The sequence below is a fragment of the Megascapheus bottae genome, chromosome 11 (assembly GCF_031878675.1).
Source record: "Megascapheus bottae isolate mThoBot1 chromosome 11, mThoBot2.hap1, whole genome shotgun sequence".
Taxonomy (NCBI): Eukaryota; Metazoa; Chordata; class Mammalia; order Rodentia; family Geomyidae; genus Megascapheus; species Megascapheus bottae.
In genome coordinates this window covers 59,710,806-59,736,007 of record NC_143519.1, presented here as the reverse complement: position 1 = coordinate 59,736,007, position 25,202 = coordinate 59,710,806, and the positions used below count along the sequence as shown (strand labels likewise).

Here is a 25,202-nt window from a genome sequence, read left to right as displayed (position 1 = left end):
TAAAATATGTGACAGAAAGGCTTCAAAGCACTTGGAGTTCAATTCCATAAATATGTATGGAATTGAATTCTTTTTCATGTGTCCATAGCTGCGCAAGTAGTACCCCCAAATAAATAATCATATACATGTTAAAATCCTCAATAAAAGTCTTAGGATCCAAGTGGGCATTAGTCGTTTTAGGGCCTCATGCTTCCTGGACAGGCATTTTACTGACTGAACTAGACTTCTAGCCCTTCCTACTTTCTTATTTCTGAGATAAGGTTTGGCTTTTTGCTCTGACTGACCTGGACTTCAGTAGGAAGACTGAAGTTGCCTTATTGACCTGGCTGGGACAAGAGGCTCACATCATCACACCTAGCTTGTCTTGTTGAAGTGGGTTTGTGGAATTTCTTTGCTGGGGCTGGCCTTGACCTGGTATCCTCCTCAGTCTCATGAATAGCTAATATCATAGCTATGAACCACCGCACACAGGCAGGTGGTCCTTCAAGCGCTTAGGTCAGTTATGCCTTCACTGAGCTTTAACTATTACAGTCTGACAAAGATTCAGATTGATGACTTTTAATGTGCTAAAAGAAACTGAGAGATTCATCTTCAGAATTTATCAATATTTAAAGAGTTTATACTGACAGACTAGTCATTTCATTTCCATTTTTGTTCTAGCTTGCAGTTATTGTGTGGTTTCTACATACCCTCCAGTATACTGTTTAGGAGGGAATGTTGTTCACTATTCAGTGCTTCTATTGGATAAACAACTGAACGATGTTTTTAGATAGGAATGCACTAATTCTTCATACCACTGGCCACTATAATCTTAAATAATGTCTTTTTAGCATCTGACATATAGTTTTAGGAATTGTTGAAATGTGGTGCCAAACTCTCATTGTCTTTATTTATTTTAGGATTTTGGCAATACTACTGATTTTTGTCGATCTTGGTCTAATGGTAACAGATATCATAGTTACGACCAGCAAACTACATATTCCATTAGAGTATAGAACAATTTCCCTTCTGATTGCTATATTTTTCCTTTTGGATGTTGTTCTACAATTATTTGTGACAGGGTAAGTTTTATTCTCTCTGAAGCCTAAATCTGAAGAATCCTACTGAGACTGGCTCCCCCACCAAGTAGCTCAGGCTCACTATTTCCCTTAACTGTGTGCTTGAAACTCCCATTTATCTCCTTGATTTACATAAAATAACATTTATTTGCCAGTCCTGGTGCTTGAACTCAGGGCCTGAGCGCTGTCCTTGGACATTTCTCAAGGCTAAAGAACTACCACTTGAGCCACAGCACCACTCCCAGTGTTTTTCTATATATGTGGTGCCAAGGAATTGCACCAGGGTCTTGGTGCATGATAGCAAACATTCTACTAGGACAAACTCACAGCCAAATTTTTTTCAGGATACTAAATTAATTAGAAGATCAATCTAAACAAATGTGTGCCTCTTGAAAAGCATTCTTGAAGCCAAGGCCCAAACCCAGATTTTCATTGAGTAGCTTTAATTAGTTTTATATTGCTTGAGACACTCTCATGGAGTAGTTGAGAAAAGTCTTTGAACAGATAAAGCTTAAAGGGATTTACCAAAAGGGACCAGGTAATATGTCAATGTGTATGTTAAGAAGGAGAAGTATGAGTGCCAGGAGTCTGTCTTAATGGTGGAATGCCTGCCCAGCATGCAGAAAGACCCAAGTTCAATTCCTCGGTTCCACATATAGAAAAAGCCAGATGTGGTGCTGTGGCACAAGTAGTAAAGCTCTAACCTTGAGAAAGTCCAAGGACAGTGTTCAGGCCCTGAGTTGAAGCCCCAGGACTTGAGAAAAAAAAAAGAAGAAGAATCTGGGCCCAGTGTCTCATGCCTGTAATCCTAGCTACTCAGGAAACTGAGATCTGTGAATCACAGTTCCAAGCCAGCCCAGGTGCTAAAGTCTGTGAGATTCCTACCTCCAGTTAACTACTAGAAAATCAGAAGTGTTTCTCTGGCTCAAGTGTTGCATGGTATCTTTGAGCTAAATAGCTCAGGGACAGTACCCAGTCCCAGAGTTCAAGCCCCATGACTGTTAAAAAATAGAAGGAGAAGTATATACTTGAGGTCTATAGATCAATACTTTGATTCTGACTGGAATTTCAAGTAATGTTTGATAGTATGTGAAATACTAGATACTGCACTCTAAATAGTCCTGAGTTCATTGAAAGGAAAAGTTTCAATGAAAGCATCTGCAGGTGATGTGGAGATTGCTTATCTCATTAGTGAGATGTAGCAAGAAAGAAATAGATTGCTTCCCTTTCCTGCTTGCTGGTTTTCTGAAAAGTAGGGTGGGTGAGGCAAGCCTTGGGGATGGGCTGCTGGGCGAGTCAGGCACTAGGTTTCCTGGCCTCCCTTTCTCCAAGTCATTTCAGAAGGCAGTGTATGTTCTTTCCTGAGGACTTGTTCTCCTTCTTCTCTTGAGCTAAGCAGAGTTATTCACTGCCAGGTTAGTCTGATCCTGACAGACTGCCTCAGAGTGTGAAGATGCTTTTCCTGGAGGACTAGTGGGCACCTCTGCAGGAGTCAGTGGTGGAAAGGAGTCTGGTAGATGGATGTCTGTCTTTGTCCTTTTAAGGACACAGCAGCCCCTTGGGATTCCATTGTGGGTGCAAGGACAGATTATGAGTTCAGAAGCGCAGTTCCTACCCATCTCATATGCTACTCCCATATTGATCTGGGGATAGTATGATGTACTGAAATTGTTGCTCAACAGAACTGTACACTTGCACTTGTCTTCTTCCAACTCCATTGGAGAAGGCAGTGCATACCTCTTGTCCAATGGCTGGGGTACATGGCTTATTCATTAAGCTTTGATTGTCATCAGGTATGCAAGTATGTAATAATACAAATTTACTACTTGAATACCTTCCACCAGTATTATGTTTTCTCTTTCCCAAATCCAGTCCATCCATTTCATAGAATCTATTACAATAACAATTTTAATGAAGTTGAGTCAAGTACTTTTTGCTCTAAAGATTTTCCTCTATCCTCTTAAAGAAGATAACCATTTTTTTAAACTTTCTCCTACAGGAAAAAGCATTATTTTTCAGATTTCCTCAATATTACAGATGCTGCCATCACTATCATTATTTTATTTATGGACATCACATACATATTCTTTAATGCTACATTTTTTAAAGATATCCAAAGGTAGGAAACCCATGACTTAACTGTCACACTTTTCTTTCATTTGTTCCTTAATTTGTGCTTATTCTTGTCTTAAATTGTGTATATTGAACTGATTTCTGTTTAAGTTCTGAACCTGATACATTTTTTTGAAAATAAAATATTAGGGATGATGACATGGATTGAGTGGTAGAGGCCTACTTAGCAAGTGTAAGAACCTGATTTCAAGGGACTGTAACACAAAAATGGAAGAACAAATGAAGGGAAAATGATACATTTTCATACCCTTGAGATCTAAAAAAAGACAGCATTTAAGGCCAGTTAAAGGTGTCTTCACTAAAGTACTTCCATTGGATATAGGAACTGGAACATCATTTTGAAATCCCCCCTTGATGATCTACTAATCTGCTTTTCCTAATATTGCAAGTGTATTGACTTGAACATGTATGAAGTTTCAGTGGCTCTAGTTATACTTCTCTAAAAAATAGCCGATGGAAACCAGGAAATCCCGTATATGGCAACCCACATAATGGATTTTTGCAATGGGAGTTTGGTAAAATGAAGAATGTTAAGGCAAAGTTAAAGCAGTAAGGGATTACTAAGTAATATGTGTATGGGTGTGGCTGTCTGTCTGTATCTGTGTCTGTGTCTGCCTCTGTCTCTATCTCCCTTTCCCTAAATGAGATAGAAAAATACCAATGTACATTGGAGGGCTAATGTTAGGAGGCTTTTAGCTATATTCATTAGAAGTCAAAGAAATAGATTCTTTCTTACCAAAGTTTCTGAGAGGTCCAGTGTGATCCCCAAGTAAATATTGCTTTGGCTAGGATTTGGATCTTGAAAATAACCTCAATCCATATGGTCCTTCAATGGGCAACCTCAACACCACTTGAGACCTTGGTAGCAAGACAACACTTGAGGTAGCAGCTACAGCAGCTGAATCAACATGGATCGGAGTCAGAGTCGTGGTCATGGCCAGAGGTAGCATGAAGGATGATAAGGACAAGAAAAGGAAATATGAAGTACCTGTACCAACTAGAGTGGAGAAATAGAAGAAGAAAACGAAGTGACCAGATGCTGCCAGCAAACTGCCACTGGTGACACCTTACACTCAGTGTCGCTTGAAATAACTGAAGTTAGAGAGAATTAAAGATTATCTTCTCATGGAAGAAGAATTTCTTAGAAATCAGGAACAAATGAAGCTATTAGAAGCAAAGCAAGAGGAGGAAAGATGGAAGGTGGATGACCTGGGGGGGACCCTGATGTCGGTAGGCACCTTGGAAGAGGATCACTGATGACATTTGTGCCATGGTGTCCACATCTGTGGGCTCTGAGCACTGTGTCATCATCCTTTCCATCCTGGACAAGAACCTGCTGGAACCAGGCTGCTCAGTCCTGCTCAACCACAAAGTGCATGTGGTGATAGGGATGCTAATGGATGACACGGTCCCCCTGGTCACAGTGATGAAGGTGGAGAGGCTCCCCAGGAGACATATGCAGATATGGGTGGCTTAGACAACCAAATCCAGTATATTAAGGAATCTGAGGAATTGCCTCTCACTCATCCTGAATATTATGAAGAGATTGGTATAAAACACCCATCATTCTCTATAGGCCACCTGGCACAGGTAAAACTGTTGGCTAAAGCAGTAGGAAATGAAACATTGGCCACTTTCTTGAGAGTGGTGGGCTCACAACTTATTCAAAAGCACCTAGGCAACGGGCCCCTACTTGCATGGGAATTGTTTCGAGTTGCAGAAGAACACGAACCATCCATTGTGTTTATTGATTATATTGATGTCATTGGCACCAGAATGTTAGATTTGGACTCTGGAGGTGAGAGAGAAGTTCAGAGAACCATGTTGGTGCTGTTAAGCCACTTGAATCGTTTTGATTCAAGGGGGGATGTGAAAGTGATCATGGCCCCAAACCAGATAGAAACTTTGGATCCAGCACTGATCAGACCAGGCTGCATTGACAGAAAGATTGAGTTCCCCCTGCCAGATGAGAAAAAAAAATAAGCTCACCTTCCATATTCATAAAAGCCTGACTGTCCTGGCAGACAACGTGACTAGATGACTTGATCAGGGCAAAGATGATCTCTCTGGGGCCAACAATAAGGCAATGTGTACAGAAGCTGAGCTGATGGCCTTGAGGGAACGCAGAATGAAAGTAACAAATGCAGACTTCAAAAAATCTAAAGAAAACCTTGTTTATTCAAAACAAGAAGGCACACCTGAGGGGCTCTATCTCTAGGAACCACAACTGCCTCAGGAAAGTGATGGGAGTTTTCCTGGCTCTCCACTGGGAAGCCATGAGTGCCTGCCCAGTGGAAACCATGGGTCAGATGATTTTACTAAAAATTCCCCTTTGTCTTAGGAAATGTGGTTGTAGGTCTCACATCTGGCAATCTCTGTTGTCTATGCTGTGCAGCACTCTGCTTCCCAATAAAGTGCGTTTTTCAGAAAGAAAGATAGAAAGAAAGAAAGGAATAAAGGAGGACGGAAGGAAGGAAGGAAGGAAGGAAGGAAGGACAGAAAGGAATGAAGGAAGAAAAGAAGAAAGAAAGAAAGAAAGAAAGAAAGAAAGAAAGAAAGAAAGAAAGAAAGAAAGGAAAATAAGAAAGAAAGAAGGAAAATAAGAAAGAAAGAACACTTCAGGCTCCACCCTAGACCACTGAATTGGTAGCTCTGGGATCTGTGAACCATGGTTGAAGCAGTTCTGCCAAATGAATCTTGTTGGACATGTCCACACCTTTGTGTTTCTGAATGGAGGAGAAACACCAGCCAGTATGGTTGGAAAGTATTGCAACCTGTTCCCTGCCTGATATGCATGTACTAGCTGTAGGGAGCCTCTGTTACTAAAAGGAATAACACCAATGTACAAACAATCAAAGTTCATTTGGGGGGAAGATGAAAACTAAAATAGTCTATAAATCTGAATGAACTCGTTACTGTTTGTCCAGACAGTAATTTCTCAATCTTAGCATTACTGATATTTTGAGAAGATAGTTATTACTTGGGTAGGGAAGAGAGGACAAAAACATCCTATCATTCTTCCTAGATTCATATTTATTGTAGGGTGTTTAGCAGCAGTCCTAGATGTGATTAGCACCTGCATCCATTTGGTTGTGACTACCAAGTATGTCCATATGTTACCCAGGGTCCTCTGGGATGAGGGGTATAACTGACTGTTAGAGCACTAGAGCAGAACATGGAGGCCATGGGGGTGGTGCAGAGCGATGTAACATATGTACACAGATTTAAACGTATGTATTGATGAACTCTTCTCTTTCTGAACTAAAAGTATGTATCTATAAATTTTTAGAATGATTGTATTCTTTCGGCTTCTGAGGCTGATAACACTTATGAGGATCTTTCACCTTGCAACTCAGAAAAGACATCTAGAAAAATTAATCAGAAGACTGGTAAGTGGGCAGGACATGTTTGCTTCCCATCCTGGTAAAAGTTTTAGGTAGCAATATCAAATTCTTTGTGGTTGACTTCTGTTTTACAGCTTCATCATTTTTGTTCCTCCCAGGTGTCTGGCAATAAGAGACGATATGCCAAGGATGGATTTGACCTAGATCTAACTTACATCACTGGTTTGTGAAACTTAACTGTTGATTGACTTCTCTTAATTATATTACTGTTTTTTGAAACTTGTCATGTGATTGACTTATGTTTAATCCACATTTTCCTTTGAAGTAAGAATATTCCCTTTGATTTTCCCAAACCACAATGTTTTTTATCTAAGGCACATTGGTTTGTGCTTTTTGTTTTTGATTTGTTACTACGTTGGCTTCTTTGGTGGTTCTGGGAAAAGAACTCAGTCTCTTGCTTGCTTGGGAGGCTCTCCTACTTCTGCCACACCACTAGCACTTTTTATGTAATTGTTATTTTCAAGGTAGGCTCTTGCTCTCTGTCCCAGCTTTTCTGAGCTACAGTTCTCTACTTGTATGCCATTGTACCAAGCCATTTATTGAGATGAAGTCTTTCCATGTTCCTCAGATCTTTGCCTCCTGAATAGCTGATTTCCAAGACTGAGCCAAAAATGCCTAGCTTTTTTGCTTTCTCTGTCTTCTTTTTTGTTTCTCTTCTTTCTTCCTTTCTCTGTCTCGCTTACCTTCTTTTCTTTCTTCTTTCCTTCCTTCCTTTCTATACTCTCAAAGTATTTTTCTCAATGATTTCATAGGCTACTGTGTTATGGTAATAGATTGGTAGATTACATCTGGGCACAGGTAATCTCATTGATTTCAAACCAAGACTCCCTGGTGGTTAGACAGTAAATACGATGCAATTTCAAGTGGCTCCATTAAAATTTCACTTATTATTTATTCAGTTTTGTTAGCTATCTAAGCATCCAAGAGAAAGAGACCTTAATCTTCTAAAATCCCAGAGAACAAGTTCATTATCCATGAGGTCAGGTTTGCTAAGGGAAGAGGGCTTCAAACACTAAGTTCCTGTTGAGCCTAAGGATATTATGATATTGCATAGCTTATTTATTTACTTTTGTATTGTATTGTCAGTCCTGGGGCTTGAACTCAGAACTTGATAACTGTCCTTGAGCTTCTTTTGCTCAAGGCTAGCACTTTACCAGTAGAGCCACACTGCCACTTCTGGTGTTTTCTGTTTATGTTGTCCTGAGGAATCCAACTCAGAGTGTTTTTGCATGCAAGCCAAATGCTCTGCCACAAAATCACCTCCCTAGACCTCTATTGCTTCATCTTAATGCATCATCTTGGTTATATCACTATCATATCAACTCTTCTTGTACTCTGAGAAAAGAACCTGGATAGATGTACAAATAATTTTTGTTATTATTGTTGTTCCCATCTGTACTGACTTTCCTAATAGGGATTCTTTTGCTTTCCAGACCGTCTTGTCGCCATGTCATTTCCATCCTCTGGGATACATACATTCTATAGGAATCCAATGCAGGTAAGCATATGTGGTGCAGCACAGAGTTAACTCTATAGACTCAAGAGCTTAGTGTTGACCCAGGCAAAGCAGTGTTCTACCATTTTATTCTTTCTGGTGAAAAATCATAAAAGCATGGTATCAACTTGCTTTTGTTTATGCGAAGCCCTGGAGGTCCTACTGATTAGTAAGAGCACCCATTTATTTATCTCAAGATAGAGTGGTTTGAACATTTGGATGGGGCTTAATGGAGTGGTTCCAATGATTAGATACAGGACTGGCTACTTCACTGGGCTGATCTGGGCATCTCTGATGAGTTGCCGCTCATCTGAGGACTAGCTAATCTGAATTGGCTTTTCTGATTGCCTCTCTGTTATTATGTCTCTTCTCCCAGGCAGCTAGATCTTGGGGACCATTGAGATGGCCTTAGGAACAGCAAGCAAATGAATGTAATTACATTAATACTAAGTCTTCAAGTGAGTGTGAGTGGCCTTGAATTCATTAGCTAAGACAAAAATGAATTACAAGAGCAGTCTGGATTCAAGGATCAGAAAATAGGCTCCATCACAGGATGAGAGGAATTGTGTCCCCATATGTAGTCTTTCAGGGAGAAGAAAGCCATGTCTAAAAATATATATGTTCTTTCACATAGATTCCCTGATAATTAAATAAGGGAAATCCCACTTTTGGCTCTGTAAGTGACTAACTTAATTTTAAGCCCCTTGAAGCTCCTTACTAAGAAAGTACATAAAATTTTGGGTTAGGGATATATGTACATATGTATTCACATACAGTGAATTCCTGTAGTAATTCCTACTGTTTTTCCTTAATGAAATATAATTGGAGATCTGTGTATGGGTTCATATATAATGTATTTACATTCAGTGGTCAATGACAGGAAATGCTCTGATGGGTGATCACTCAGTGTGTGAACATCAATGAATGTACTTGAAGTAAGTTCCTGGAATTCTCAGCAGCTTCATCCCATAAGAGTACTGTTGTGTAAGCTGGGCATCAGTTATCCAAACATAGCCTCAGGACTAAAGGTCTCTTTCCACACACAAGGCAAATAATAAATGCTCCACAATTCTTATGAGACAAGCGAGCAAGTCCTAGTAGTAGAGTGCTTTCCTAGTATGCATGAAGCCCTGGGTTCCATTCCTTGGTATCACATTCACAGAAAAAGCCAGAAGTGGTGCTGTAGCACAAGTGGTAGAGCCCTAGCCTTGAGAAAATCCAAGGAGAGTACCTGGCGCTGAATTCAAGCCCCAGGGTTGGTAAAAAAAAAATAGTGTAAGAGAAAATGTAGAACCTCACTCATCATCAGAAAAATGCAGGTGGAAACCACAATGTGATAGCACTGCAACATTCCACAAGCATGACAATTATTGAATAGTTAAGAGGTAACACATGCTAGTAAACTTGTGGAGAAAGATGGCCCATGGCAAGCTATTGATGGGGATATCAGTTAGCATAGACATTCAAGAAAACAGTGTGAAGATTCTCAAACAAATCACACTTCAATGATCCTGGGATCCAATCATACCTCGACTGGGTATTGATGCGACTTAAAGAGATCATTATGTGGCAGACACATATGTACCCCTGGTTAAAACTCACTGCTCAGCAGTGAATAGCCAAGGGATGAAATCCACCTCTTAAGTTTCCATTCCAAGGTGAATGTTGTGGCACCTCTACATGATAGTGCATTGTTTACTCCTGCAAACAACTGTCTTTGTCAATAACACAAAAGGAGAAGTTATATGTTAATAAAATAAGCCAAATGGCAAGTATGGAATATGTGAAATAAAAAAGCATTGATCTCAATGAAGGTGAGGCTAGACTAGTGAATATCAGAAACTTGGGTGAGTCAGAAGGAGGAAGGTTTGATCAAAGGTTGATCAATGAGCAAGAGGTTATAATGACATAAGAGGTAACTTTTCGCTGAGCTGTTGCACAGTAGATTGATTACACACAACAGCATTGTGTTATATATTATTAAAGAACAAAGTATTTTAAAGTTTCACTATGATGTTATCAAATGCTTGACATAATAGTTGTATTTAACCTGATTTATGTACATGTATGTATGTGTTTTTGTATGTGTATACGCATATACATGTGTGTGTCTCAAAATCTCATGCGATACTTAGTAATATGCATGACATTTATTCTTCCGTATGTATCAATAAAGAACAATACGGTACCACATACCTAGAAAAAAGTCGGAAGTGGTGCTGAGGCTGAAGTGGTAGAGTTCTAGCCTTGAGAAAGTCCTAGGACAGTGCTTAGGTCTTGAGCTCAATCCCAGGACTGGCAAAAAACAACAACAACAAAAAAACAATTGGTGTTTAACTGAAAAACTATCATTATGTAATGCATGCTTATATAAATAAACCTTTACTGATGCAGATTCCACATTGCCCTCATCTTACATTTGTCTATTAACGCAATTATGTATGAGGGCATGCAATGAACACCACTATCAAATTGTTGACAATGTTCTGGCATTTATAATCACTTTTCAAACACTGAAAGTGTTCTTTTGATTTTTGATTGGCATAGATCAGTTTTAATGTTTCTTGAGTTTCTCATAGTAGAATCATATGGTAGCTCTTTTGTAACTGAGTTTCTACCAGCAAAAGAAATTCTAGTTTTGTGCCCTGGTTGTTCTTTTAGAAATAGGATTAATATTTATGGATCTATGGAAAATGCACGCACAGAAAGTATAGTGTTATATACTGCTCCAAAGTGTCATGAAATGCATTATATTCTGCAAATCCATTTGGTAGAAAGGAAAACATGCAACTATGACAAAATAAAGCTGGAGGAAGAGATGTAAATTTGGCAGCTGGAAGTTTTTGAGTGGACATTTTATAGCTCATATGACTTTAAATATTTGAGTTTGAAAACAATGAGGGTAAACATTGTACTTTGTGTTGATCTGTACATCATAAACATAACACTGAACAAACTTAATTCCTGAGGAGGCTAAGCAGGTCATATGCTCCTGCTTGTCCTTCAAAGGGAAGAAGGTTTCAGCATTGTATTTTGCACAACACTGAATATAGAAAGAAAAGGGTCAGAGTGCAGATGCGTAGGACACAGCCACAGTTACTGGAGAAACAAACACAGTGAGGAAGCATCAACAAGTCTGGCCACTTCTGTATGCAGTCAGGCCATGTCCCTTTGCCCCTAAGTCAAGTAAAAGCTACTTTTGCTGGAAAATACAATGTGTTCTTGATCTTAGCCATGCTCCCTTGCAGTCACTTCATAGATATCTAGGGATCCAGGAAGAACAGGATTTATAAAACTGCAAAAGGCAGACTGCTTTCCAAACACAATGCCTTTTCTTGTCATCTTGAAGAGAAAAATCCAGAACTATAAACACTGGCCAGGCCTCCAGAGACAAAGGCTAAGGGCAGGTCATTCAGACTGAGACTTGGACAGATTTAACATGCCTACCTTAATGCCTCCGATACCTTCCTGTTTAATATGAGGGTCTATCTGGAGATAGACAAGAATTAGAAGGCATGAATGCTTGGCTGCTTTGTCCTTCAGAACAAGGGGGGAGCTAGTGTATACTCTTAGGTCAAAAGAAGCATTTCGCAGACTTGAAGAAGAAGAAAATCAGAAGATTAAAGCTGTGAGAAAGCGTTTTCAAAAGTAGACAGCATGTTTTACTAGTATCTTTAAGTAGTTGTACAAAGGAGCCACCTTCAACAATATAGTTTATGAATGTATTTATCTTTTTTAGGAAGTGGCTCGTTTCTTCAACACCAGACATCCTGAGCATTATTTTGTATACAACCTTTGTAGTATGTATATCACTTTAATATATTTGCTACTGTAGATATGTAAGAAAGTCACCTTGGGTATCTTTCATTTAATTGTAAATAGTAAGTAGTAAGAAGTCAGATCAGAAATCTCTGTAATGCACTGGTGCTGTGTGAGCTTGGCAGCACATTCCCTAAGAAAGAGATGGGCCAGTGAGACCGAAGAGGCAGACTTACACAGGAAGTACTCAGGAAAGATCTGCTCGTGCTCTTATTCTCAATCAACTCTTCCTGCCTTTCATGCCAGATTGTATCACAGACAATTCAGCAAGTATGTTCTATGATCCACCAGAAAGGGTTGGTGATGAGAACAAGGTGCATGATGAGAAACGACAAAAGAAAACAGAAGAAAGAGAAGAATGTGCCCCCAGTTTCTCTGCTGTGTCTGTCTTCAGTTTTTCTCCTGTCTAGACATTAACACCTGTCTAGATTTTTTTATGGTGCTATGGGGTTTTTTTTGTACTTTATTTAGGGTTAATGTATAGAGGGGTTACAGTTAGATTTTTTTAGGTAATGGTTACATTACTTCTCAAACCGTGATACCCCTTCTCATGTTTTTGTCTCCCTTTCACTGTCCCCTGATTTCCCAATCATGATTTTTATGTACATTTTTATTGCATTTTATTGTCAGAATAAACATTTAATGATATTTTCACGGACTGAGCATTTAGACAGCACCATTAACCTCTGCTTAGTGGTACCTATGTAGTATGATAGAATAAGCAGTCTAGAAGATAGAATAAGCAGAATGCAGGATGATAGGATATGCAGTCTGGAAGATCGAATAATCACTCTGTTAGAAGGTTAAAGGTAAGGAATATAAAGCATGAGCTGATTTTAGATTACTTGGGATGAAAAAGTCTTTAAGGACAAGAATCTGTCCCTAACGTCCTTCATGTCTCTTTGGCTCTTTGGTCCACTGGTCTGCCTGTGTTCCTCTCAGGACCTTTGTGCTGGTGATGTTAAAAATCATTTTAGAACAATGGAAAGGAGATAAGAATTCCTAAGAGAAATTTTAAACTTCGTTCCTAACTTTCATGTCAGTAGGCATACAGCTCTGACACATATCTCATTTCTTTCAGGCGAACGGTCTTATGACCCAAAATATTTTCATCACCGTGTGCAGAGAATAATGGTAGATGACCACAATGTCCCCACTCTTGAGTAAGTCTGATGCCACACTGATGGTCAGAAAAGCACTAAATTCACTGGGCTTGAAATTTGGGAATGAATTTTAATTAACTAAAAATTTTTGTTAAACCAGAGAGATGGTTTCCTTCTCTAAAGAAGTCATTGCCTGGTTATCCAAGGATCCTCACAACATCATCATAATTCACTGCAAAGGTGGAAAAGGTAATGATGCTTTCCTTTCTGTCTCCTTTGTAAAAAGATAGTTGAGAATAAATATTGACGGGCAGTAGGAAGATACCTACTGCTACTCCTCAGATAGATTCATCATTGCTAACATATTAATCTTGTGTTTAAAGGATGAAAGAAGCAAAGAATACTAAAAGGAAAATAGAGAAGGGGAGGGAAGAACAAAGGAAAAACTAATGTAAAGAAGGGAGGACAATGAGCTACTTCCCTTAATTGCTGATTATATGGGTTTCTTCCATTTTGGTTTACCCATGTATACCTGCCTCCCCCAAACAGTGTTCAACTTCAGGATGGTATTGCATTTGTATCTCATTTGCAGCGATGCCTTTTTCTTCTTTAGCTGACAATGCTGCACTTGTGTATCATGTAAATGTAATACTTTCCTCTTTATATACAATGGGGAATGCTGAATGAAGCTAGTTGACAAATGCATTCTCGCCTTGGGCTTTTAAGATGCTCTTCCCCGTTACCTACTGACATTGAGAATTGTTTCATAAATCTGTTGGCCACTTTAAGGTTTCGTTTTCAGAAATGTCTTTCCAAGTACTGTGTCCTACCACACTGCCTTTTGATTCTTGGGAGTGTGGGGTGATTTTGTATTGTTTCTTGGCATTACTATGGTCAGAACCCAAGGCCTCACACGTCCTGGGGCCCTTTACTACTGGAGCCACTTACATTCCTCATACCTGTTTGCTTTAGTCATTATTCACATTGGTTCTCACTTTTCATCCTGAATCCAGAAAGGCCTAGACTGCGACCCTCTTTAACTTTTTCACACACTTGGCTTCATGGATACGTACTGTGATGCTCTACTTTTTACTTGAGAAGAATTCTTGTATAGATTTGGGCTTGCCTTGAATGACAAACCTCCCCATTGTCTATATCTGAATAGCTAGTAATACAGCCACTATGGCTGGCTTTGTGTTTTGTGAGCATTTGTTTGGTTTTGATTGAGTCAGGATTTCCCTAGTCTCAAGCTTGTTATCTTCCTGCCCTTACCTCTGTGTGCTGAATGGCAGAAATGGCCACCATACCTCCCTCTTTGTCCTGCTTTAGGAAAGGTTAATGTATTGTCTTGCTATTTGTGTTGTTTCTTAACCCATTTTGGAGATTCTCTGGTTCCATAGCATATACCTCTTTGCTCAGCTGATTATCTACTTTATTTTAAAAATTTTAGTGTATAGAGGGGTTACAGTTATATTTGCCAGATAGAAGGTGCCAAACTTCTCACACATCTATATCCCGTCTCATGTTTTTGTCCCCATTTCCCTCTGCCCAACCCCTCCCCTGATTTTTCCCCCCTATATCAAATACACAAGTAAACATCTAGATAATATACCAGGTAACAAAGTGGGATACTGTAACAATATGAGATTAACCAAAGGGCAACACAAGAGTAGAGAGAAGAACATAATACATTACAATAACAGTCACTTATAATTAAGCTCTTGTTTCCATGTCCTGGTAGTCCATTAATTTGGCCTCATCCTATATGGCATTATGTGTGTAGGATTTGAGCTACTGTATTCCTCAACTAGGGGCATCCTAGATGTATACTAATTATTACAAATGGGAATCCATTGAGCCTATGTTTCTTTCAGTACTTCACTTAATATGATTTTTTCCAAGTTTTTCCATTTCCTTACAAATCGTGTAATGTCGTTCTTTCTGATGGCGGCATAGAATTCCATTGTGTATAAATACCACATCTTGGTGTTTCAATCATCTACTGAGGAGCATATGGGTTGGTTGCATACCTTTGCTATGGTAAATATTGTGGCAATGAACATTGTTGTGCTAATGGCTTTAGTATGTCCTTGTTTCTGGACTATTAGGTAAATGCCAAGTCGTGGAATTGCTGGGTCATGGGGTAATCTATGTTTAGCCTTTTGAGGAACTGCCACACTGCTTTCCATAGTGGTTGAACGAGTTTGCACTCCCACCAACAGTGTAGTAATGATCCCTTCTGGCCACATCCCAGCCAGCATCTGTAGTTATTGCATTCCTTATCATGGCCATTCAAACTGGAGTGTGGTGGAATCTCAAAGTTGTTTTGATTTGCATTTCTTTTATGGTTAGAGAGGTTGAGCATTTCTTCATGTGTCTATAGGCCATTCTTATTTCTTCTTCAGAGAAGACTCTAAGTCTTGGCCAATCTTTTTATAGGATGGTTATTTCTTTGGAGCTTAATTTTGGAATGATTCATTTTTTTTAGCTGTAGATATATTTTAGATATGAGGTCTTTGTCTGTTGTATGATTAGTGAAGATCTTCTCTTCCTCTGTGAGCTTTCTATTTAACCTGCTACCTATGTCCTTTGACGTACAGAAGCTCTACAATTTAATGCATTCCCCTCTGTCCTAGCTATATTTAATTTTTTGTGCTTGTTTGGTCTTTATTAAGAAAGTTTCAACCTGTGCCAGGGGGACTTAGTGTATCTCCCATTCCTTCTTGTAAAGTTTTTAAGACCCATTTGGAACTAATCCTAGTGTAGGGTGACATAGAAGGTACCAACTTTAATTTTCTGGAGGTGCTTAACCAGTTCTGCCAGCATCACTTGTTGAAGAGGCTGTCTTTCTTCCATTCTATTTTTTGGGCTCCCTTATCAAAGATTAAGTGGCCATAGGTTTGTGCGTTGACTTTTGGGCCTTCAATTTGATTCCATTGGTCCTCTGTCCTATTCTTGTGCCTGTACCAAGTTGTTTTGATTACTGCAACTTTGTAATAGAGTCTGAAATTTGATATTGATATTCCTTCAGAGTTGCTCTTTCTGCTATATAGGGTCTTTTATTATTCCATATGATATTGTGGATTTCTTCTTCAATTTCATTAAAGAATGACATTGGGCTATTGATGATTATTGCATTGAATTTGTACATAGCCCTTGGCAGGATTGCCATTTTCATGTTGTTAATTCTTCCAATTCAGGAGCATGGGAAGTTTATCCATTTCTTCAGATCTGCTTAAATTTCATTTTTCAGGTTTTTGAAGTTTCCATCATAAATGTCCTTTACATTCTTAGTTAATTAATTCCTATGTATTTTATTTTCCTTGAGGCTATTGCAAACGGAGTTGCTTTCCTGATTGCTGCCCCAGTCCCCTCATTGCTGGTATACAGGAAGGCTGTTAATTTTTGAGGGTTAATTTTATACCCTGCTACCTTGCCAAAGTTTCAAATCAGCTCAAGCAACTTGCAAGTAGAATCTATAGATTTCTTTAAATAAAGAATCATGTCATTTGCAAAGAGGGAAAGTTTCACTTCCTCTTTCCCTGTTTGGATCCCCTTTCTACTTGCTTCTTTTCTTATTGCTCTGGCTAGGAATTCTATACTATGTTAAAGAGAAGTGGAGAGAGTGGGCATCCTTGTCTCATTCCTGAATTTAGTGGAAATGGCTTTAGCTTTTCACCACTAAGTATAATGCTAGCTGTGGGTTTGTCATACACAGCCTTTATTATACTGAGGAATGTTCCATGGATTCCTAGTTTCTCCAGAGCTTCTAGCATAAAGGGGTGTTGGATCTTGTCAAATGCCTTTGAGACAATCATGGAATTTTTGCCCTTGCTCCTGTTGATGTGTTGAATTATAGGAATTTACTTGCGTCTATTGAACCAGCTTTGCACCCCTGTGCTGAATCCTGTTTGAGCATAGTGTATAATTTTTTTTTCGTAGTGTATAATTTTTTGAGGAGTTGATGAAGATGGTTGGCCAGTATTTTGTTGAGCAGTTTTGCATCAATATTCATCAAAGAGATGAGTCTTTCTTTGATGAGTCCCTATCTGGTTTTGGGATGAGGGTTAGGGTGGCTTTGTACAATGAGTTTGGCAGAAGAGTGTTCACTTTCAATTTCATTGAAGAGCTTGAGGAGTATTGGTGTGAGCTCTGTTCTGATGGCCTCATAGAATTCAGCTGTGAATTCATCTGGCCCTGGGCTTTTCTTGGATGGGAGGTCTCTTATTGCCATTTCTATTTCGGGACTTGACATAGGTCTGTTTATTTGGACTAGGTCTTCTTGGTTCAGCTTGGGTATGCTAATATTGGCTAGAAATTCATTCATCTCTTCTAGATCATCAAATTTGTTGGCATAAAGTTAGAAATGTATTCTGTTATGATGTTCTGTACCTTGGTAATTTCTGCTGTGGTATTTGCATTCTTGTCTATGATTTAGTTTAATTTTGTTTTGTTTTGTTTTGTATTTTGGGGTCCTCAAATCTAAACTATATCAGCAGCTCAAAAAATTGAATGACTCCAAAACTAATCTCCAAATTAACAACCATCCCATTAAAAGATGGGCCAAAGGCGGGGAGTTTGGCCTAGTGGTTAAAGTGCTTGCCTAGCATGCACAAAGACCCGGTTCGATTCCTTGGTACCACATACATACAAAAAAGCCGGAAGTGGTGCTGAGCTCTAGCTCAAGTGGTAGAGCTCTAGCCTTGAGAAAGTCCAAGGACAGTGCTCAGGCCCTGAGCTCAAGCCCAGGACTGGCAAAAAAAAAAAAAAAAAAAAAAAAAAAAAAGATGGGCCAAAGACTTACAGAGAGTCTTCTCTGAAGAAGAAATAACAATGGCCTATAGACACATGAAGAAATGCTCAATATCTCTGGTCATGAAAGAAATGCAAATCAAAACAATTCTAAAATTCTACCTCACTCTAGTTACAATGGCCAGGATCAAGAAATCTAGTAACAACCGATGCTGGAGGGGATGTGGCCAGGAGGGATCAATACTACACTGTTATTGGGAGTGCAAACTTGTTCAACCACTATGGAAAGCAGTTTGGCATCTCCTCAAAAGACTAAACATAGATCACCCCATGATCCAGCAATTCCACTACTTGGCATTTACTCAATTGTCCAGAAACAAGGACATACTAAATCCACGAACCCAACAATGTTCATCGCAGCACTATTTACCATAGCAAAGATATGGAACCAAACCAGATGTCCCTCAGTTGATAAGTGGATCAACAAGATGATGTGGTGTTTATACACAAGGGAATTCTATGCTGAGGTCAGAAATAATGACATTGTCCCACTTGTAAGGTAATGGAAAGACTTAGAAAAAATCATATTAAGTGAAGTAAGCCAGACTCAAAGGAATATATGCTCAATGGTTTCCCTCATTTGTCATAATAAGTAGAAATCTTGGGCTCTCCTAGCAGAGATTTACAATAGAACAAAATCTAGTAAGCACCTCCAGGATGTAGAAACAAAAGCCATATAATGAGTGATTGTTGTCCTTAATGTACCATGTTATGTCTCATCTCTTTTGCTGTCCCTTGGTTATCTCATATTATTACAATATTTCACCTTGTTATCTGATATATTTTACATATACTTAACTGGTCATTTGAAATTGGATAGGGAAGGGAGGAAATCAAGATGAATGGGGGGATGGGGGAGGGAAATGGGGACCATGACATGAGAATGGTATCAAAGTTTGTGAAGTAATGCACTTTTTATCTGATAAATATAATGTAACCCTTCTATCAATTACAATAAAAGATGTATGGAAAAAAAGAATCCTGTCATCTGCAAAGAGAGAAAGTTTCACTTCCTCCTTCCCTATTTCAACTTCCTTTATGTTTAGCTCTTGCCTTATTGCTCTGGCTAGGAATTCTAATACTGTATTGAACAGGAGTGGAGAAAGTGGGCATCCTTGTATCATTCCTGATTTCAGAGGAAATGGCTTTACCTTTTCTCCATTTACTTTTATGCTAGTTTGTAGGGTGGTGGTGTAAGATATACTGAGGAATGTTCCATGATTCCTACTTTCTCCAGAACTTTTTGCATCAAGGGGTGTTGGATCTTGTTAAATGCCTTGTCTACATCTATTTAGATGATCATGTGATTGTTGTCCTTGCTACTTTTGATGTGATGAATTATATTAACCCACTAGCATGTATTGAACCAGCTTTGGATCCCGGTGATCAGTCCTGTTTGATCACAGTGTATAATTTTTTGATGAGTTGTTGAAGTTGATCGGCCAATATTTTGTTGAGCAGTTTTGCATCAATATTTATTAAAGAACTGGGTCTCTGGATCTCTTTCTTTGATGAGTTCCTGTCTCGTTTTGACATGAGGGTTAAGCTGGTTTCATAGAATGGGTTTGGTAGAGAGCCTTCACTTTTAACTTCATTGAAGATTTTGGGGAGTATTGGTGTGAGCTCTTCTTTGAAGGCCTTATAGATTTCAGCTATGAATCCTTCAGGTCCTGGGCTTTTCTTGGATGAGAGGTCTCTTCTTGCTTTTTCTATTTCATTACTTGAAGTGGGTCTGTTTAGTAGATTTAGATCTTCATGCTTCAGTTTGGTTATTTCAATATTTGCTGGAAATTCGTCCATCTCTTCTAGATTTTCAAATTTGTTGGCATGAAGATTTGACAAGTAATCCCTTGGGATGCTCTGGATATTGGTAATTTCTGTTGTTATATTGCCCTTCTTGTCTGTAATTTTGTTTATTTAGGTGTTCTCCCTTCATTTTTTGATCTGATTTGGTAAGGGTCTGTCAGTTTTGTTAATTTTTTCCAAGAACCAACTCCTTGTTTGTGGATTCTGGGGTTTTTTGGATTCTTAATTCATTTGATTCTGCTTTACTTTTAATAATTTGTTTCCTTCTACTAGATTTTGGTTGGGTTTGGTACTCTTTTTCCAGCATTTTAAGTTGTACCATTAAATTGTTGGTTTGAGATTTTTCTGTAGTAAAACGTATGAAACACACACACACACACACACACACACACACAGCACACACACACACAGAGCTCACCACATCCAAAGTCACAAACAAGATATTCTATAAAATGAGAAGTTACCTTGTAACTTATAAGACCTATAAAACTTACAAAGTAAGTCTATGATTAGTGTTTTGAAGAAGACCCTCCATACTGATTTCTCTAGTGGATAGACTAATTTCAAACCAACCAACAGTATACTAATATAGTTCATTCTCACCTTTCTGTTCCATACTTGCCAGCCTTTGCTATTTTTTTTATGACTTCCATTCTGCCTTGGTGTGATGAAATCAGCTCAGATTCTATTTGTATTTTCTTTATGGTTAAAGAAGTTGAACATTTCTTTAGGTATCAATTAGCCATTTGCATATCTTCTGAGAACCAGACCTCAACATGAATGACTTCTCACCTGGCATTTAAGATACTTTGTTTTTGCCTATGTGAAAGTTTCACCCAGGCACTGGTAACCCATGCTACTCAGGAATGTGAGATTTGTGGCAACTCAGGCAAAAAAAAATCCCTAAGATGGTTGTCTCTGTTTAACAAACAAAAGGCTAGAAGTAGAGATAATATGACTGAATTGGTAGAGTACCTTCTCTTGATCAAAAGAAGCCAAAGGTGTTCATGAGTTGAAGCTCCCAAGACATATACTCACGATGAGATCCATCCTCACTGGGAAGGCATGTCCTCAGTCCAAAATATGTGACTCAAATTGGCAAGCTAGAAAAGGCAAAGGCTAAGGAATTGGCTAGTAAGCTGGGTTACATATGCAATGTTGATTTCTCTGATGAAAAATGTGTACTTTTCAGGTGAAAGGGTATGTTAAAAATTAGATTATAAGGATGAATATAGAAAGAGAAAAGAACATATTTTCAAACTTAAATTTTGTAGGACAAAACTAAGATATAAGTAGAAGGTAACAGAAGAGACTTAGTGGATGAGTGATTTGAAGCAGGAAGAAGTCAAGGACTTGCTATACTTGTCAAAGTATTTGCTACAAAACACTATCACACACACACACACACACACACACACACACACACACACCCAGGCAGAGGCAAAGAGAGAGGGAGAAGAGAGAAAAGCAGGCATGTAAGCTGAGGTAGAAAGTAAGCAAGAACACTACAGCAAAATACTTAGAATTACATAATCTGAGGAATAGGAATATGCGTATTCATTATGCTTGTCTCTCTATATTCTTATGTTTGCAAATGTTCACAATACAATTCAAATAATACAATTACATAGGGACTATAGTTCTAGTTGATAATGTGGGTTCCTGCTTGCATTTGCACTCAGCACCTGGCACGTGCTTGGCCAGCATTCTCCCACTTCAGGTATATGCTCAGCTCTGTTTTGCTTCAATGCTTTTTTTAGATAAAGTATCCTACATTTTCCTGAGCTGGCATCAGTCTGAAACCCGTTTCTATGTCTCCCTCCCAATGAGGGCTGTAGATGTGAAGCACCCGGCCCATCTTGCTGGTTGAGAATGGGGTCCTGCTTATTTTGCCTAAGCTGGTTGGAATCATAACCATCCTGATCTTCCCACCTGGGAATCTGGAATTATACATGAGGACCAGAGTTCTTTTCATTACATTAATGAAAAATAAAGTCTTACTATTTCTCAATTGGAAATTTTGAGACAGCAACACTTCAGAAGAAACAGTACCAATACCAAATGCGTATTTGTGAGTGTATTTTTACACTGGAACAAAGGTTTCTTGAACTCATTTCTGCTCTTTTCTAGGACGAACAGGAACAATGATATCTATTCTACTTCTTGCCACTGGCACATTTTTAACCGCAAAGGTAGGAAAAAGGTTTTGATACTTAGTCTTTTATATGTATTGAATTTGCTAGTTCTGAAGCATTCATGGTAAAATATTAAGGAAATGCTTAGCTCATGGTGATTAAGTGAAAGTGAAAGCCTGGATTAATGCAGCCTTGTTTAATATGCAGTTATTTACTGGACTTGTACCCTTGTATTCTTGTTCTGGGCCAAGCCTATAGTGAGAGCAGTGAGACACAAATGCAAAGGAATGTCCAAATTCAGAATCACTAAGAAGAACAGCATTTTAAGGTATATTTTTTACCATCTATAAGTAGTTGCCATTCAAAAAAGCAGTTTGAGAATTCAGTGCATTGTGAGTAAGGTCACTCGTTCATCATTCTCCTCCCTCCATCTCAACCCACTACTTCCTTCCTACCATTTCTTTAATGTTGTAGGATATACACATGACTTTGTAATTCCGTATTTAAGAAATAAGAATCAACGTTTTCTAAAAAGCTGTATCCTCATTAACTGACTTATGTAATTGTAGCCTCTCTGTATAACACCTTTATAATGAGTTTTAAAAATATTTTTTATTGTAATTAATAGGAGGGTTACATTACTTTCGCCAGATAGAAGGTGCATTACTTCACATACATTGATACCCTTTCTCAAGTCTTGGTCCCCATTTCCCTCCCCCCACTCCCACCCTCATCTTGTTTTTGCCCCTTTCCTATCCAATTTCAAATAACCAAATACGCATATATACAATATATCAGATAACAAAGTGAAATACTATAAAAATATGAGATAACCAAGGGACAGCAAAAGAAATGGGAGATAACATAGTACATTAAGGACAACAATCACTCATTTTATGGCTTTTGTTTCTATTTCCTATAGGTCCTTTCATTTAGCGACATACTGTATGTCCTTATGTATCTAGGTTTTGCTCTATTGCAAATCGCTGCTAGGAGAGCCCAAGGTTTCTACTGATTATGACAAATAGGTGAAACCATTGAGTATATGTTCCTTTGAGTCTGACTTACTTCACTTAATATGATTTTTTCTAAGTCTTTCCATTTCCTTCCAAATGGAGTGATGTCATTCTTTCTGACAGCAGCATAGAATTCCATTGTGTAAAAATACCACATCTTGTTGATCCACTCATCAATCGAAGGGTATCAGAGTTGGTTCCATATCTTTGCTATGGTAAATAGTGCTGCAGTGCACATCGTTGTGCTAGTGGCTTTAGTATGTCCTTGTTTCTGGATGGTTGGGTAAATGCCAAGTAGTGGAATTGCTGGGTCATAGGGGAACTCTATGTTTAGTCTTTTGAGGAGCTGCCATAATGCTTGAATGAGTTTGCACTCCCACCAACTGTGTAATAATGATCCCTCCTGGCCACATCCCCTCCAGCATCTTAATAATATATATATACATATATATATAAAGAAATTAGGCACAATAAAAATGTGTGATGGAAAAATATAGTCTTTTCAATAATTGGTATTAGGACTTCCATATGTAGAAAATTAAAATTGGGTAACAAAGTGAGATACTATACCAATATGAGATAACCAAGGGACAGCAAAGGAGATGAGAGACAGCATAGTACATTAAGGACAACAATCATTCATTACATGACTTTTGTTTCACTATCCTGGAGGTCCTTTCAATTAGCTTCACATTATATGTCCTTATGTATCAAGATTTGGCTCTATTGGAAATCTCTGCTAGTAGAGCCCAAGGTTTCTACTGATTATGACAAATGAGGGAAACCATTGAGCCTAAGTTCCTTTGAGTCTGGCTTACATCACTTTGAAAATTGATAGGGAAGGGGGGAAAACCAAGACGGGTGGGGGGTGTGGGGGGGGGAAACGGGTACCAAGACATGTGAAAGGGTATCAATGTATGTGAATTAATGCACCTTCTCTCTGGCAAATACCATGTAACCCTTTTACTAATTACAATAAAAAAAAAGGTAAATGAAAAAAAAAAAGAAAATTAAAATTGGATCCTTGTTTATCACCATGCACCAATATCAACTCAAATGAATTTAAAGACCTCAAAGTCAGGCCTGAAACATTGAAACTATTGCAAGTTGGAGTAGGAGAAATATTAGAACTGATAGGCATAGGCAGGAACTTTTTGGAAATAGTGGCAAGGCCACAGAAAGTAGGAGAGACTTGACAAATGTGATTATATCAAAATAAAAATTTTCTGCACAGCAAAGAACATAGGTGCTAAACTAAAAAGACAGCCAACAGACTGGTAGATCTTTACCAACAATATATCTGACAAAGTCCTAATATCCAAAATATAGAAGAAGCTCAAAAATTAACATCTCCCCCAAACTAATGAGCTAATCAGTAATTTGGCAAAGGAGCTAGAAAGACCTTTCAAAAAAATAATAAAGTAATTTTTAAAAGAATCAAAGGAAAGGTGGGCATTGTAGACTTGTGCCTGTAATCTTAGCCACTTAAAAAGCTAGGAACTAAGAAAGTTCATAAGTAGCTCTGTCCAAAGAGGACAGATAAGCACTGTGATTGTATTAACCCCTTTTCTGTAGGACAGCCTGGAGTATTTCGGGGAGCGCAGAACTGACAGAAATGTGAGCAGTCAGTTTCAAGGAGTAGAAACTCCTTCCCAAGTAAGTTTCTCTTGTCACAAAGTTATTTATGGGGAAATGTTAGTGGCACATTTAGCCTGGTCGCATCTGTAACCCTTCTTTAACAATCAATGATGGCAGAGGACTTGTGACTCCCAACCATTTCCTGATCTTTGGAGGCCCACATCTGTAGCCTCATAGGCTACTTGGTTTGGTTCTCTGCTGGGGCCTACCGGCAGCAAATTGGGGTTCCTGAAATATGGGGCAGGGACTGGAAACAATAGAAGAGAGACAAACACATGGGGTTGGTAGGTCTGCAGCCCAGGTAAAGACTGCAGCCCCCTTTATCCTCAACTCAAGGCTTATATCCCTTCTTGAAACCAGGGAACTTCCAGGTGTTACATTCATATGGTAAATCTCAGGTCATTTAAACAGAATAAGGCCAGAAAACCATAAGACAATAAAGCAATTGTCTGATGCAAATCAAGGTACAGTTTGATTCCACTCTGGCTCCCAACAGTTCTCAACAGAGCATCACACATTCCATTTCTTATTCTTTATTCCCTACAGCTTCTGGAATTGAGTCCCCTCCCAAAAAGGAAGGTCAAATATCTGAGGTTTTCTGATGCCTGAAGATGATCTCTGGCTAGTAGATGATCTACTAGCCATTGGTTTCCCTAGAAAGAGAGATTGGATCCTTCACCAGTTTTTGCTAAGGCAATGAGCAATTCAAGGTCTTTAGAACACTGCCAGGATGGTTTTGTGATGACCCCAGTGTAGGGGAAAGAAGAGTGCAGAGAAGAGAAA

General features: G+C 38.7%; 1 protein-coding gene, 1 long non-coding RNA gene and 1 pseudogene across 2 annotated transcripts; all 3 read left to right on the top strand.

The window, feature by feature from the left end:
- Positions 1–827: 827 nt before the first annotated feature.
- LOC150057212 (uncharacterized) lies at positions 828–6,707 on the top strand. The gene is made up of 3 exons (XR_016537154.1): positions 828–1,061; positions 3,058–3,177; positions 6,481–6,707. It is a non-coding gene; the product is annotated as an uncharacterized LOC150057212 (long non-coding RNA).
- On the top strand, positions 4,100–5,409 carry LOC150057213 (26S proteasome regulatory subunit 4 pseudogene; annotated as a pseudogene).
- A 6,344-nt stretch (positions 6,708–13,051) lies between the features above and the next one.
- Positions 13,052–24,509, top strand: LOC150057211 (phosphatidylinositol 3,4,5-trisphosphate 3-phosphatase TPTE2-like). The gene is made up of 4 exons (XM_090341815.1): positions 13,052–13,072; positions 13,173–13,261; positions 21,761–21,822; positions 24,357–24,509. Exons 2-4 carry the CDS (start codon positions 13,177–13,179, stop codon positions 24,507–24,509), a joined length of 300 nt encoding a protein of 99 aa, XP_090197941.1. The 5' UTR covers positions 13,052–13,072; positions 13,173–13,176.
- The last annotated feature ends 693 nt before the right edge of the window (positions 24,510–25,202 follow it).